Source organism: Nannospalax galili, unplaced genomic scaffold (assembly GCF_000622305.1).
Source record: "Nannospalax galili isolate Female #2095 unplaced genomic scaffold, S.galili_v1.0 scaffold415, whole genome shotgun sequence".
Classification (NCBI taxonomy): domain Eukaryota; kingdom Metazoa; phylum Chordata; class Mammalia; order Rodentia; family Spalacidae; genus Nannospalax; species Nannospalax galili.
The window spans coordinates 2,127,364-2,144,277 of record NW_008337494.1 but is presented as its reverse complement, the minus strand read 5'-3'; the positions used below and the strand labels follow the sequence as shown (position 1 = coordinate 2,144,277).

At 42.7% G+C, this 16,914-nt stretch overlaps 1 protein-coding gene across 1 annotated transcript in view; it reads left to right on the top strand.

The window, feature by feature from the left end:
* Utp20 (UTP20 small subunit processome component) overlaps positions 1-16,914 on the top strand; it is a 113,016-nt gene that overhangs the window by 85,182 nt on the left and 10,920 nt on the right. Inside the window, exons 46-57 of the mRNA XM_008832626.3 lie at positions 6-172; positions 906-1,047; positions 2,049-2,165; positions 4,326-4,496; positions 4,615-4,746; positions 8,833-8,943; positions 10,837-10,916; positions 11,603-11,672; positions 11,775-11,957; positions 12,651-12,782; positions 14,156-14,288; positions 15,176-15,363. Coding sequence (XP_008830848.1) covers positions 6-172; positions 906-1,047; positions 2,049-2,165; positions 4,326-4,496; positions 4,615-4,746; positions 8,833-8,943; positions 10,837-10,916; positions 11,603-11,672; positions 11,775-11,957; positions 12,651-12,782; positions 14,156-14,288; positions 15,176-15,363 — 1,626 coding nt within the window. The remainder of the gene's footprint in view (positions 1-5; positions 173-905; positions 1,048-2,048; positions 2,166-4,325; positions 4,497-4,614; positions 4,747-8,832; positions 8,944-10,836; positions 10,917-11,602; positions 11,673-11,774; positions 11,958-12,650; positions 12,783-14,155; positions 14,289-15,175; positions 15,364-16,914) is intronic.

Below are 16,914 nucleotides of genomic sequence, written 5' to 3'. Positions count from 1 at the left end.
TTTAGATCCTACAGAATACCACAAGTTTAAAACTTGCCCGGAAAGTTCATGAAACCTTACGCCGAATTATAGCAGGATTAATTGTAAATCCAGAAATGACGGCAGAATCCATTCTATTGCTCAGTTATGGCTTGGTCAGTGAAAATCTACCACTGCTAACAGAGAAAGAAAAGTAAGTTTTGGGGGGCCCCTAAGCTAAGCGAGACTCTGGTGCTTCTTTCTGATGAGCCATTCCTTTATTGTGTCTTATGTTGTTAATTTTGTAATTTGTTTTAACGAAACCAAAAATTAAGCCGAGCATGTTGGTGTATGCCTGTAATCCCAGTACCCAGGAGGTAGAGGCAGAAGGATGGAGTGTTTGAGGCCAGCCTAGGCCATACAGCAGAATTCACCTCACCACTACTTTGTGTTGTTTAGGCTGAGATCCTTCCAAATGATACATGTCAACATAAGATTGTTTTTCTTTTAATGAAGTAACTGTGATAGCAGCCAGTTATTTTGATACCAGTCTATGACACCAGGGGTATTTTAAATATTTATGATTGGAGGGATAGATTATAAATACACAGAACTTAAGAGATTTGAAAATACCTTATATACTTTCTTTGAATTTTGCTTCGGTGTTCTAAGAGGCCCCTTGGCATTCATTTTCAGATAGCAACCACAAGCAGTATCCTCTTGCTGCCCATCTTCATTTAGATTCATTCCTTAATCTGTTGCTTGAGTCGTCATAACCCTGTTCAGCAGCCCATTCATCAGTGTGCTCACAGCGGAGGGAGGGGAGACCAGGGCAAATGGGCACCGCTCAGTGCTGCACTCACCTCCCCACGAGGACTGCGGCACCTTCTCTGAGAAGAGCTGACAGTGCTCACTCCTGTTTTCATTCCATTGTGATTGATTACCAGAAAGCCAGCAGCCCCTGCACCAGACCCACGCTTGCCACCCCAGAGCTGCCTTCTGCTTCCCCCAACTCCGGTTCGAGGTGGACCAAAAGCTGTTGTGAGCAAAAAAACCAACATGCACATTTTTATTGAGTCTGGACTTCGGGTAAGAAGTATCCTTAAAATGTTGTTTCCTGATAATGATCCTCTGCAGAATTTCAGAATTAATTTCAGAAATTTTCAAAGGGGGTATTTATCAAGTTACTATTTATTTCTTCCAATACTTTGATGATACAGTAGTCTCAAACTTATATTCTTGACATAATATTTATTAGGATTTTTCTGTCAACTCCTAAACTCTTTTGTGTTTTTTGGTAAGCTTTTAAACATACAGTATACATACAGTATAAAGTGGGGGAGAGGGCTGGAGAGGTAGGCTCAGCATTTAAGAGCACTGCCTGCTCTTGGAGAGAACCTGGGTTTGATCCCCAGCACCCACATTGGCTATTGACAACCATCCGTAACTCCATTCCAAGGGATCGGACACTCTTCTGAAGATCTCCAGGGACATTGCAAGACACGGGTGCACTTACATACATGCAGGCAGTACAGTCATATATATAAAAATAATAAAATATTTTTTAAATAAAATTAAATGAAAAAACAATGTAAGGCACAGGTATAGATTAGTGATTTAAAAAAATACTTGCTTAGCATGTGCATGAAGGGGACCATTTTTCAGCACTGGGGCCAAAAAATCTGATCATTTTATCTTTGGCTCACGTTTCCTGGTCCTTTTGGCCTTCAGGGTTCTCACCTCCTATTGTGCCATCCCAACACACATGGCAAGCAGGCCTGGCTTTCCTTCAGCTCTAAGTCGTCTCCCATCCACTCTTCCTCACTTCTCCACAAACCCTCAGGACAGGGACTGTGTCCATCCTGGTTCTTGTTGTGCCCTGTACACTGAACACAGGTGCTGAATAGCCATTTGGTAAATGGCCTTAGCCTCTCAGCCCCACCTGCTTGACTTGCTGAGACTCAAGGCAGTTTCTCATTTATTATTTTGAATAGAAGCATTTTGACCTTTCGTGTTCATCTCTAAAAACCATTTTATTTGCCTCACATTCTGAGAAAGCAATGTAAAAACGTCTTTTTCAAACCTTTCAGCTGCTACATCTGAGTCTAAAGACTTCCAAGATCAAGTCTTCCAGTGAGCATGTCCTAGAAATGTTGGATCCTTTTGTGTCTATCCTCATAGACTGCTTGGGTTCCAGGGATGTGAAGGTGAGTGTTGGTTAGCAATTCATGTTGAGATGTTCATTCCTTCATAAGAGCTGCATCATCTGGAATACCGGAAATTTTATTTCCTGGGCTCTTACTTCTTGAGATGACCAATTTATAAAGATATTCTGACAGAATAAACCACCACTGTCTTCTTCATTAAAAACCACCATTTAGGGCCTAGGGAGATAGCTCAGTGGGTTAAGTGCTCATTTTGTCAGCATGGGACCTGAACCTGAGTTTAGATCCTCAGCATGCACATAAAGCCAGGTCAGTTGGTCCCTCTTCTCTTCTTTTCTCTACTTCCCTCCCTCCCTCTCTCTCACAGACAGACACAGTCCAAAGCCCTTAATATCTTTTTTTTTTTTGAGACAGAGTCTCACTACGCAGCCCTAGCTGGCCTGGTATTCACTGTGTAAACCAGGCTGACCTTACTCACAGAGACACACTTGCCTCTGCATCTGAAGTGCTGGGATCACAGGCATGTGCTACCATGTCAGCTTTAAGAGTTTTTTTTTTATGTACATTATCTCATTTGATTCTGAGAATACCTTCATGAGGAGGAGTGGTGTCCCTAGGTCAGTTATCATCATCATCATCAAGGTCACCATTGTCATCATTATCATGGTTACCATTTTCACTGTCTTGTTTATTGTTTTGTTTCTGTACTTTTGTGTGTGTGTGTGTGTGTGTGTGTGCTTGTATTGCCCGCATGTAGGTGAGTGCACCCGTGTCCTGCAGTGCCCGAGAGGACAGAAGAGGCCGTAGGATCTCCTGGGACTGGACTTAACGGACAGTTGTTAGCTGCCATGTGGGTGCTTGGATTCAAAACTGGGTCTTCTGCAAGAACAACCAGTGCTCTTAACCGCTGAGCCATCTCTCCAGCCCTGTTTCTCTGTTTTTGAGACAGGGTCTCATTATGCAGCCTTGGCTAGCCTGGAACTCACTATGTAGACCAGTCTGTCCTTGAACTTACAGAGATCCACTTGCCTCTGCCTCCCAAGTGCTGGGATTAAAGGCATGTGCCTGCCCTTTTTTTTTTTTTTAAGTAAACCTATGGCCTCACGCATGCTAGGCAAGCTTTATCACTGAGCTATATTCCTTGCCTGAGGCAGGTTTCATTTGTGTTTGGTTTCCTCCTAGATGAGTAGGCTAGGATGGGCAGCTAGTCATGACCTAAACAATGAACCTTGGTCTGTCAGACTGCAGAGCCTCTGCATCTCCCACGTCTGCCCACTTCTAGTTTCACAGAGGATGATGCTGAGATTACTCTTCAGAGTCATTGTTTTCAGAGCTGAGATAAAGCCCAGGTCTTTTAGACTGCCAGGCTCTCTATATTTTTGCAGAATCCAGCCCAGTGAGGATGCCACAGCAGTCAGAGAAGTGGGGATTGTATCAGGTAGAGCGGAACTAGCTGGCCCTGGGAACAGTAGAGATGTAATCATTTGGTTTCCGCACAATTTCTTTATCTTGAACCTAGCACTTAACTATAGTAAATGGTGCTTGTTCCTACGCTTAATTTCAATCCAGTTCTTTCTTAACATGGAAATGGTATTTTTTATATTTGGTTTTGGTTTTTGAGACAGAATCTCACCATGTCGCCCAAGATGGCCACAAACTCAAGATCCCTCTGCCTCAGCCTCCTGAGTCCTGGGGTTATAGACATGAGCTACCATACCTGGCTGTCTTTGTATTTATGATACCCAGTAGAGGGCTAAAAATCAGTGGTAAAACATTTACCTACCATGTGTAAGGCCCTGGGTTTACTCCCAGGACTTCAAAAATGGTGATGGTGATGATGATTCTCAGTAGAGTGCTTTGTAAAACAAGCCTGGTTAAGATGAACCACATGGAAATGCCATTACAGAAAATAGAAACATTATTCTAAATGAATTTTAAGAAAAAAGCCCCAAAGTTGGCCAGCCGATCCAAATTCTTAAGAACATGGTGAGTGAGAACCTTTTCTTTTTGCTTATGATTTCCCTTCACTTGCTATATGACAGGGAGTCAGTTCTTCTCCAGCAAGAAATAGAAAACTTCTCTTCTGTGCCTTGTTCTTCTGAAGTGGGCTGGACACAGCATGTTGTTTATTCAAATCAGCTACTTGTGCAGTCTTGGTTTGGTCATTTTCTACACTGATGGTTTTTCATTTTGTTTTCTCAGGTGATCACAGGTGCTTTGCAATGTCTGATTTGGGTCCTGAGGTTTCCTCTGCCTTCCACAGAACGCAAAGCAGGACAACTGACGAAACACCTCTTCCTCCTGCTGAAGAACTATGCGAGAATCGGGGCTGCACGGGGCCAGAACTTCCACCTGGTAGTGAATTGTTTCAAGGTGAGGTGAAAGGATTACACTTTTTGTTAAAGTGGAGGGTTCTGTTGTTAAGACCTCATTTCACTGGAGCCCCACTTGTGGAATTTGCTGCTGTTAACCTCACTATTTTAACTTCCAGTGTGTGACCATCATTGTGAAGAAAGTCAGGTCTTACCAGATAACTGAGAAACAACTTCAAGTTCTCCTGGGTTATGCTGAGGAAGACATTTATGATACTTCAAGACAGGCCACTGCATTCGGGCTTCTAAAGGTATGATGTTGCCAGATGTAGTTTTGGCATTTAATGAGCTTGCATCAGATTCCTAGAATAATACAGAACATACTATTTTAACTTTTGAAATTAAGTAATCTAAAGGTCATTATTTTGATAGATACAAGCTAATATATCTACTTAGGAAGATGCTTATTTGTGAAGTCTGTAGTGACATTTCCAGGGGAGCTGGGCATTTAAAATTAGCTCAGTGGGCTGGGGCCAGCAGCTTTCCTGGATAAGTTTGGCACTGTGCCTTGATTCCCCCAGCATTATTCACCCTCCCAGCTCCCCTACCCCATCTCTCCTCCTAGCAGGGGCACTGGCACATTTCTTGGCACCCCAGACCTCTGGACCAACTTCTTGGCCCAGATGTCCCACTGCTTTCTGATCCCTTGCCTGCAGACCAACCCAATTCCTCCCTCTAGTCCCCAGGAGCCCTCGGGGCCTCTTCCCTTCCCCACCTCCCTTTGCATCTCTGGGCGGCCGAACCCCCCAGTTTCCTTGGGCCAGCAGCTTTCTTGGAGGGATCCAGTCCTTAGGAGAAAGCCTGAGAGCATCTGATCCTCATCCAACTTGGACCTCTGTGGGAACTCCTGAGCAGGAAGGCAAAATCAATTTGGCCACTCCAATATGAAAACAAGAGAGAACCTGAAGCCTAGACCAGCCAGCTTTTCATGCCCAACAAGTAAACCACAAAGACACACAAAGTTTACAAACAGAAGCAGATGAATATAAAATCAAAAGATAAAACCTGAAGCCTAGGCCAACCAGCTTTTCATGCACAAGAAAACCACAAAGGCACACAGAGTTTGCAAAAAGAAGCAGACCTAAACTCAACAAAGGAAGGTTTGGGTCTCACACAAGAATCAGAAACTACAAAAGAAATCCACATGTCAAAGTCACAGAGAAAAAATAACAACATGAAAAACCCAAATAATATATCCCCACCAAGTACCAACAGTCTCTAGGAGCACAATGACAACCCCATAGAGATAACACAGGACACAGAATTCAAAAGATCATAAACACGATAAAAGAATTCAGTGAATTTTGGGCCAGGCACAGTGGCGTACTCCTTTAATCCCAGCGCTCGGGAGGCAGAGGCAGGCAGATCTCTGTGAGTTCAAGGCCAGCCTGGTCTACATAGTGAGTTCCAGGACAGCTGGAGCTACAGGGAGACTCTTGTCTTAAAAAGACCCCCCCCCCCAAAAAAAGAATTCAGTGAATTTAAAGAACACACAAAAAAAGAAATCAAAGAACTGAAAGAAGATAGGGATAAACTGCTGAATGAATTCAGAAAAGAGAAATATTGAAGAATACTCAGGCTGAAATGAAGAAGGAAGTGAAACACTCAGTAAGCCAATTAGAAATGACAGGAGAAAGCTTCACCAATAGGATGAATGAAATGGAAGACAGAAGGAAAATAAGTGAATGAATTAGACCACTCAAGCAAAGATTATGAAAAATTTAAGAAAACACAAGAATGGAATATGCAGGAATTGTGTGACACCATAAAAAGACCAAACTTAGGAATGAGTGGATAATGAAAATGTGGTTCATTTATACAGTGGAGTTTTACTGAGCAGTAAAGAAAGATGCAGTCATGAAATTTGCAGGTAAATGGATGGAACTAGAAACTTATACTAAGTGAAGTAACACAGACTCAGAAAAATAAACAACATATGTTCTCCCTCATATGTGGATCCTAGCACTCACAAGGATAAGTGAGAATGTATCCAGACATAACTATAAGAACCAGAATAATGAAAAAGAACCAGGGAGGTAAAGGAAAAGAAAATGGGAAAGAGAAGAACAGTAGAAAAGAGGTGTTAATAAGGGAGATAGGGATAAAAATGGGATTATTTTTAATAAATACAAGGAACCTTGGGGATAAAGGGAAAGCAGGAGCTCAAGAGAGGTAGAACCATAAGAGAAGGGTATTATTAAGGGAGAAATGGGAAAAGTGGGGGCACTTTAAATGGGGAAACCATGGTAGAAGGGTTAAACAATCCAAGAGATAAATAATGCCTAGCTAGTTTTTAAAAAAACAGAGGGAACCATATTAGTCCAACAACCTACTCACAAATTATACATACAGCTAGCTCAAGGAACATAATATATGTCTAGTGAAGGTTTATCTGAGGACCTTTGGTCTTTGCCCAAGCTTTATGTACATAGCACATGGTAATTAAAAATACTATACTGGTGGAACTAACATTCTTGGATGTTTAACAGCCATACTTTGAGGCCTGTACTAATTTGGTCAGAGGGACTTAAAGGACAGTTTTTGCTCCTTTCCCTCCCATGGTCAACTAAGTACCAGGGGAGCATCTCTCAAAATGTCCTATAACTGTGATGAGTCACCTGTCCTCTTGATCAAGGAGGCCATGAAGAAGACCCCACCAGATGGACTTGAACCAGTGTCCAGTCTACAAAGAGGAGGGTCAACACAGAGGAAACATTTCTTCCATGCTTCTAAGTGAAGCCATCCATGGTTGAGCAGGACCTTTGACTTATCTTCACATAGATGGAACTGGTAAAAGAAAGGAGCCAGGGCCTCCTCCTAAGCCCATGTGATCTCTGAGGAGCAGATCCTCAAACGACCTTAAGAGTAAAAATAAATGGGTTTATCTGAGCCAACTGTATGGCCTTAAGCACCCAAAAGGAAAGTATAACCAAAGATTAAAGTGATCACTATAATGCTTTAAGAGTCCACATGTATAGCTAAAGGCTACATAATAAGAAACAATGCCAGACAGGATTCCTTCCTTTGAGTTGTTGGCCAGGGTGGCCCAAGAGACTCGCAGACCGTAACCCAGCACAGAACTGGGAAAATGAACAGCAGACCTCAATCTTATCTAAAGGAATATTGGCAACAGCTTGCTGCTAGATGAGGAAGAGCTGATCTTCCTAAAACAAGAAACTGTGGATAGGCTGACTAGGCTCAACAGATGGACAAGCACTGGGGAATGGCTGAGGGCGCCGACAACACAGTGGACAGTAACCGGGATGATGAGTATATGGGCTCCAGGGGGGTGGGGGGCAGCATGGGAGTGTGTCACTTGGGGTGTGCATATATAGATGAATAAGATTGTTTGGGATGTTCTGTATGAAATACACAAAAAAATCAATAAATTTTTAAAAATGAGTTATATTTGAAGAAGAAGCATAAAAATTTGCTTCATGCTAATTAGTAGATGGTTGAAAAACATTACCATTGAAATCTACCTGATGACTTTATATCCACACTCAGGTGCCAAGGAACTCAGAAAGTAACCGACTGTGGCTAGTAATAATCAGATATATAGAGATTAGCGATGCATGTGCAAACATCTAAGTGCTAGTTGTATTAAAAATGGATTTTTCTGTATGAAATATATTTTAGTAATGAAATGGAGATCTTTTTTAAAGGTTAAACATCATTTAATTTATGTCTTATAGGGTTTATGGAGATGCATCTTAGCTCTGGAAATTGTTATTGAATATGTCAATGCTGTTGTAATGAAATGCTTCTTCTAATTATGTGGTTATGAAATAAATAATTTAAAAAAACATTAACTCAGTGGTAAAACACTTGCCTAGGATGAGAAGGGCCCCTGGGTTCAATCCCCAGCACCACATACATACATACATACATACATACATACATACATACATACATACATGATCAGTCCCAAGGAACACTGCATATATAGGTGCTCTATCATATTGGAGGTTATTGTTTGTTTTTTTAAATTTGTTTTCATTTTCATTTTATATGTACAAGTGTTTTGCCTACATGTCTACCATGTATTTACAGTGTCCACAGAGTTATGGGTGGTTTTTAGCCACCATGTGGGAGCTGGAGACCAAACCGAGGTCCCTGCAAAAGCAGCCAGCACTCTTAATTGCCGAGTCATCTCTTCAGCCTTTTTTTTTTCTTCATTTGATAAAATAATATAAAATTTTCCTTTTTAATCAAAGTACATATTCTTTGAAGCCCCTTTCATGATGCTTGAAAACTGCCTGCGACCGCTTTAACATCATGCCTACTCGTGTCCATCTATAATAAACATGAGTATATCTTCTCCCTTTGTATTTTAGGCTATTTTATCAAGAAAGTTACTGGTCCCAGAAATCGATGATATCATGAGGAAAGTATCCAAGTTGGCAATTTCTGCCCAAAGTGAACCTACCAGAGTCCAGTGCAGACAGGTGCGTAGACAGAGCTTATTCCTATATCATGTGTTGGGCTCCACCCCAAGAGTTGTGACAGGTCACCACTGACTGAATTCTGAAGACTACTTTACATCATATTGTTGCTGTGTTCTTAGATTCTGGCATCTAAGGCAGGAGGTCAGGAAGGCCTTCCTGAGGATTGATAGGTAAGCCAAAATCTGAAGGAAGACAAACTTCCAGTTGAAGAGGCAGTAGATGCCTAGAAAAGTAACCTTCGATGTAATAGCTGAGTTTGAAAGCAAAGTGGAGGTGATTAAGCAGAAACTTGTGGTCAGGTTAAGAATGTAGGGCTTCATGCATGAGGCCTTGGGTTCAGTCCTCGGTACTGCAAAAATAAAATAAAAGATGCAAGGCTTTGGGGTTGGTAGGGTAGCTTAATAAGGGTGAAGGTGCTTGCTGCTCAACCTGATGGCTTATATTTGATCCCGAGTCCACATGATACAAAGAGAGAAACAACCCTACAAATTGTCCACACACACACACACAGTGGAATATACAAACCACCCCACCCCCCAAGTAAATAAATAAATGTTGGGTTTTTAGGGCTTTATTCAAAGATCAGTAAGTAGCTATTGTCCTTAGGTAGAGGAGTGAGTGACCTGATCGGATTTGCTTATTCATCTGTCCATCTCTAGTTTTATGGACACCACCAAGAGATGGAAAGTCTGAATTGGAGTTATGAATAGGGAAAGTTAGGGCTGCTGGGGAGGCTGGTCTTTTTGAAATAGGGTCTCCCTGTAGCCCCAGCTGGCCTGAGGCTCACTATGTAGACCAGGCTGTCCTTGAACTCACAGAGATCCCAGTGGTGGGTAGGCCTGACCACCCACATCCAGCACAAGCAAGTCTTTGGGAAAAATTTGCTTGACTACAGTTAGCTTATGCTCAGAACTTTTCAAACATGACCGTTATTTATAGCTATCCTTTAAAATGAATGGTAGGTCTGTTTTATTACTAGGGAAGCAGCAGGCCCTGGAAAGCTTCTTTCTCACCATGCAATCTGGAGGCTGAATGCTGGTGGTTTAAAAGTGAAGCCTGGGCTGACTAGATGGCTCAGTGAGTAAAGGCACTTGCCACCAAGCTTGACAATCTGAGTTTGATCTCTGGGACCCATATGATAGGAAGAAAGAACTCCTGCAAGTTATCCTCTGATGTCCATGCACACATGCATACACTAAATAAATGGATGTAAGAAAATATTAAAATGAGCCTTTTGACATCAAACAAGGCACAAAATTTTGGTATCATCACATCAGCAAGTTTTCTAACCACTCTGTCACCTCCACTGTCTTCCATATCCCCTTTTCCTGAAGAAGTAAAAAGAACTGACCAAGAAAGAGTTCAAGTTAACAGTGCTGGGCACGTGGGTGGTATTTAGTAAGTGCATTAGTTAATACTATCAATATTTGTTTATCATTATTCAGGGGGGAATACAGAATTGAACCATAGTCTATGCTCAGTCGCCACAACTACCTGTCAGATAAGCTCTTGACAGGCAAACGTCAAATTGGAACCTTAACCATGCAGTGGTAGGCCAGGACCTGCCATGGCCAGACCTAGATGAGTGAGGAAGGGACAAGAGGAGGCGCAGTTCTGGACTTAGCAGACAGGTTCATCTAGAGTCAGTTGAAAAGCCTGACTTACTTTCCCCAGTAAGGTTTTTATACCCTTCCTGAGAGTCCCATAAAGCATCTTACTTAGTAAACAGGAATCCTGGAGAGACAGGAAAGGGCTAGGAGCATAACTCAGTGGTAATATTTGTCTGGCAAGCCCAAGGCCCTGGTTTCAGTTCCTCATACCGTAAGAAATGGGGATGGTATGGTTTCCTGCCTAGAGAGGATCCAGATAATCAGCTGTGGTTTTTGTTCCCAGGTTTTTCTGAAATACATTCTTGACTATCCCCTGGGTGAGAAATTGAGACCAAACCTGGAGTTCATACTGGCTCAACTGAAGTAAGCTTAAACCAGTAAATATACTTGGGCAAAGAGGTGGTTTCTCCTTTGCCTTTGATGTGGTAACTGTCTGACATGTAAATAGTTTCTCTGAGAATGCTGTGTTGTTTCTCCTTAACTGATCATCCAGCATTGTACTTGGCTTCTATGGCAGGCTTCCTAAGTTGCTTTTTGCTCAGGCTGGTCTGATCATTGATGGTCAGTAGAATCCACTTAAGAAAATGTTGAAAATCTAAAAAATTTCAAGCCGGGCATGGTGGCACACACCTTTAATCCAAGCACTCAGGAGACAGAGGCAGGCAGATCTCTGTGAGTTTGAGGCCAGTCTGGCCTACATAGTGAGCTCCAGGACAACTGGGGTTACAGGGAGACCCTGTCTCAAAAAGACCAAAAAAGAAAAAAACAAAATTACATATACAATCGTCAAATCTGGGGAAATAGAGCAGTTCCCAATTTTTAAGAAATGGATAGAATACTTTATTTTTTTTTATTTTACTTTTTTGATCGTTTTGAGACAGAGTCTCCCTGTAGCCCCAGCTGACCTAGCACTTGCTATGTAGACCAGGGTGAACTCAACCTCACAGAGATCCACCTCTGCCTCCTGAGTGCTGGGACTACATGCCTGGCATACAATAATTACTGACAAATTTACAGGATATTAAGTCTGCTTCACGTTCTTGCTCTAGTTATGAACATGAAACTGGGAGAGAGTCCACCTTGGAAATGATCGCCTATCTGTTTGACACCTTCCCTCAGGTACTGCATGTTCCCATGAGCCCTGGAAGCCCGGGGCCCTCCATGTATGCATCCATAGCAGTTCCATTCTGAGTGTGCTAACCAGTGCCTGCCTTCCTGTAGGGACTGCTCCATGAGAACTGCGGGATGTTCTTCATCCCACTTTGCCTAATGATGGTCAACGATGACTCTGCCATGTGCAAAAGGATGGCATCCATGGCAATCAAATCCTTACTTGGTAAGGTCAGCCAGGAGAAGAAAGATTGGCTCTTTGGTTTGGTGACCTCCTGGTTTGAAGCAAAGAAGGTTAGTGTTGCTTTTAGTCATAAGTCAATGACATGTCTTAGTTTTAGGTGAACTGGATTGTCTCAAATAGCTTTATTGGTATGTGATTATGAAAATAGTATGCTCTTAAAGTTGCAGAAGGTATAAGTAATAGGAAGTACCAGAAAAATCAGTTACCTTCATACATTAATATTAGCACCCCACTACGGGAAGATGCTATGATGTGATTAGTCAGCCCGCCTGGTGCATTGTTTCTTCTTCTGTAATGTCATTTTCATTATGCTTTTCACTGACTACCACCAGCCCATCTTTTATTAAGTTCAGCTATAATTTCATTTATTTTTCTCCCTCTCTTTTTAAACTTTGTTTCCTACATGCTTGGTTTGGGTTACTCTCCCCCACACCCTTCTGTCCTCCATCTCCCTGCCCCCATCTGACTTAAGCCCTTCCACCCCCAGCGTTCCCCATTTCACTGTCATTTCCACGTGCTCTGTTCTCCTTCCTCCTCTCTCTTTTTAACTGATTTTTCCTCTCCCATAGGCCCACTTCTAGTTTCTGGTACCTGCACACACTTACTCCCAGATAGCTACACATATATAAAGCTAAGATCTGAATAGGAAAGAGAGCATGTGTTGTCTTTGTTGCCATCTCCGATTTGATGGTATGTACTTTCATTTTCTAATCCTACATTGTGTTCTGATTTATTTTTGGTAGAGATTAAACAGGCAGCTTGCTGCCCTGATTTGTGGCTTGTTTGTGGAAAGTGAAGGAGTTGATTTTGAGAGACGACTTAAAACAGTTCTTCCTGTGATTGAAAAGGAAATTGATCCTGAAAACTTTAAAGATGTAAGTAATCATAAGTAATAAAACATTAAAAATGTTTATAAAAGCAATTTACTTGAGTTGGTATAGCTAGTACTGTGTTTTTTGACATATTCTTTGTAATAAAGTAAAATTTTAATAGCGTTGGAACTTTTTAAATGGGGCCTAGGGCTGGAGAGGTGGTGCAGCAGTTAAAGAGCACATACTGCTCTTCCAGAGGATTCAAGTTCAATTCCCGGCAACCATGTCAGGCAGCTCACAACCACCTGTAACTCCAGCTCCTGGGAGATCTGATGCCTCTGCTTCCAGAGGCATCTCCACTCATGCACATACCACACATGGACACATAATTTAAAATAAAAATGTATCTTAAAAAATATTTTGGGGGGCTGGAGAGATGGCTCAGAGGTTAAGAACACTCACTGTTTCTTGCAGAAGACCCGGGTTTGAATCCCAGCTAACAACTGTCGGTAACTCCAGTTCCAGGGGATCCGACAGCCTCTTCTGTCCTCCACAGGCATTGCACAACATGGGTGCACTTACCTACATGAAGGCAACACACGTATACACATAAAATTAAAATAATAAAATATTTTTTAAAAAAAACAATTTATGCCAGGCATGGTGGCACACGCCATTAATCCCAGCACTCGGGAGGCAGAGGCAGGCGGATCTCTGAGTTCAAGGTCAGCCTGGTCTACCTAGTGAGTTCCAGGACAGCTGAGGCTACAGGGAGACCCTGTCTCAAAAAGACCAAAAAAAAAATAAATGAATAAAATAAAACAAACAAAAAAAACAGTTTATTTTAAAAAAATATATTTTGAGTTAGAGCCTAGGGGATTGAGTGTAGAGTTCAGTCATAGAGTTCTTACCTAGCATGCTCAAAGCCCCTAGCATCACCAAAACAGGTGAGGGGTCAGCCTGTTCTGGTGGTGACCTATAATCCCAGCACTTAGATGGCCAAAGCAGAGGAATTAGGAGTTTGAGGCCAGCTTGGGATACATAGTGAGATGCTACCTCAGAACATAAGTGTGGGTAAAGGTAAGTTATCTTCTATGGTATAGAAAGATCAGAGAGCTTCAACTAGAGCAGTCCTGGCCCCCAGGGCACATTTGGCAATGTCCAAAAACACTTTTGGCTGTCACATCCAAGGATGGGACTTGCTGCTGACATCCACTGAGTAAAGAGGCCAGGGATACTGCTGATAACCCTGCAGTGCCCATGGCAGTCCCCAGCAGCAAGTGGTTTTTCCCCCAGCAGCAAGTGGTTTTCTGTCCTAAAATGGATATAGTGCTGTAATTGGGAAATCTGGTGGAGATGTGGATGCAGGAGCAGATGTGTGCATCTGGTACTTCCAAGTCATTACCTCCACTGATGTGGGTTTACCTTGTGTTTAGATCATAGAGGAGACAGAGGAGAAAGCTGCAGATCGCCTGCTGTTTGGTTTTCTCATACTGATAAGTAAACTCATCAAGGAATGTAATATTATTCAGTTTACCAAGCCCTCTGAGACTTTGAATAAAATCTGGAGTAAGTATTTCCTTTTTATTTAATCTAAAGACATAGTAATAATGATAGAATTACTGAAAATAGACTTGGGAAATTTGAATAAGAACATATAGAAAGTAAATATTTTTTTAAGAGTTCATGAGGAAAGAAAATATCAAAACACTGATCAGATTATTACAGTGAAAATGGGGTTTTTTGGAAAAAAAACAAAAATTTATTTCTTCATAAGTAATGCACTTCATTTATGAAAAAAATGACATTAATTATATTGAAATCTTGTAAAAGGCAAACATTGTCCAAGTCTCCTTGCCAATCAGTACTAATTTGATTTAACACCCATCCTCTCCCCCCAGCTCTCCATCCCTTTATCCTTTTCCTTTCTCCCATTCCCCAGCTTTATTATGGTGTGACTAACAGATAAGAATTATCTGTTGGGTTAATCCCTTCTGTGTTTTAAACTTTCTTGCCATGTGTGGTGCATTGAGTGGCTCTGTATCCTGTGCTGAAGCATTGTGAGTTCTGGCTGAGGTCAAGCTGGGGCCCAGTTCTGGCTCTACATGACACCCAGCCTCCCAAGACCATGTTTCCTCATCTGTGAGATGGAATGGCAGTTGTGCTTCACAAACTGTTAGGATGTCTAAATGAGGGAACCACAAATATCTACCTTCTGTGCCTGGCAGTGAAAGAATTCGGTACATGATCGTTTTCCAGGCAGCCACTTGGAGCCACCAATTTCACTGTTATGTTACTGACCTTATGAAATGTACTGTTGATACCACCTTACCTCCCTTGATTCTGAAACTAGCTTATGTGGCACCTGCTAATGGAACTTTGAGGCTTTGGAGTGTTTCTTCCAAAACACGCTTACCTCGCAGAGTCAGTTTTCTAATGTGTTTTTGTTCCCTCAGGTCATGTGCACTCTCACCTGAGACATCCACACAACTGGGTGTGGATCACAGCAGCTCAGATTTTTGGATTGCTTTTTGCCTCTTGCCAGCCAGCAGAGCTCATTCAAAAGTGGAAAGTCAAAAAAAACAAAAAGAAATCCTCAGACCCTGTAGCAGTCAGGTTCCTAACAAGTGACCTTGACCAAAAGGTAAGTGTTTTAGTTAGTTTACTTTTTAAGACAGAGTCTCACTATGTAGCTCTAGCTAGCCTGAAATTTGCTGTGTAGACAAAGCTGGTCTGAAACTTACTGCCCTCTGTCTGCTACATCTTCCAAGTGCTGGGTCACAGGTGTGCACCGTCCTGCCTGGCTTGGTTGATATTTGGTTATCTTAAGGTGAAGTTTTTCTAGCCATCTTCTCCTTCCTTTGTGAGCTGTGTGAGGTGTTTGCTCTGATTTATGTAACTATCAGATTTTAGACTACCACTATATTGGCTTATTTAGTAACTCAGTCTTCCATTATGGATTTAAGTTCTTTAACAGTATTGGAAAAAAAGTTAACATTGTCAGTCCTGCCTCCTCTGTAGCTGTCCTTAATAAGGGTGGTAGCACTCTGCTCACTAAGAGTTAATAGACTTCTACAGACTTTGCTGATGGAGAGACTTGAGGGAAGGGTTGTCTGTTCCCAGGATGCTGGGACTGATAAGACACCTGCTTCTGGAATACTGGAACAGGTTGACACATCCCTCACCCTGCTTGTGCTTTTTTAAGGTCTGTACTGGCTGGGTCGCTATGACTGTGGATGCACTGTGCTGTTTTCTTACTGTAATGATGGGGAAATTCCTATGTGTTTTGCACTGCTTGAGCACTTTTATATTTAAACTCTCTGAACGTCCAACTCGAAGCTCCCTAAGTAAAAGTTTGTCAAGGGGGCAGTAAAATGCTCCTGAGCAGAGAAGCGGGGGGACCCCTGGTCTGAACTTAAGTTCCATGGCACCAGTCACAGGAGGGCTGGTGAAGCCTTGTCCTTCATAACCTTGTTGCTGACTAAATGAGATCATGTTTATGACAATGTTAGGTATTGCACCTGTCTCTAATTTCCTAGCCTAGCACAGTGTGTGGCTCATAGAAATCCATAAATTCTGAATGAATAGAGCATGATAGGGAAAAGAGAAAAAGTAGTGACCTGCTCTCTACTTCCCTGGGCCTTCACAACCTGCCAGCCTCTCTCCCCAGGGTAAGTCGATCACTCCCTTGGCACCTTGACTCCCCCAGCCTCATTCACCCTCCCATCTCCCCTGCCCATCTTTCCTCCTAGCCTGGGTCCTGTCCCATTCCTTGTCTTGGCACCCCTGACACCGAGGGAACTACCACTGCTTCCTGATCCTTTGCATCCAGACCACCCCAGTTCCTTCTTAAGGTCCCCAGGAGCCTTCTAGGCCTGGTCCCACCTTCACCTCCCTCGGCTTCCCTGGGCTACATGGCCCACCAGCCTCTTTCCTGGACCCCAGGGCTGACTCTCTGCCTGGGGCCACCACTGCTTCCTGATTCCTTGCATCCAGACAGACCCAGTTCCTTCTCAAGGTCCCCAGTAGCCCTCTGAGCCTGGTCCTGCCCTCACCTCCCTCTGCTTCCCTGGGCTGCACAACCTGCCAGCCTCTTTCCTGGACGCCAGGCCTGACCTTTCGGCTTCCTGATCCTAGGCATTCAAACCAACCCAGTTCCTCAGTGCAGTCCCCAGGAGCCCTTGGGGCCACTTCT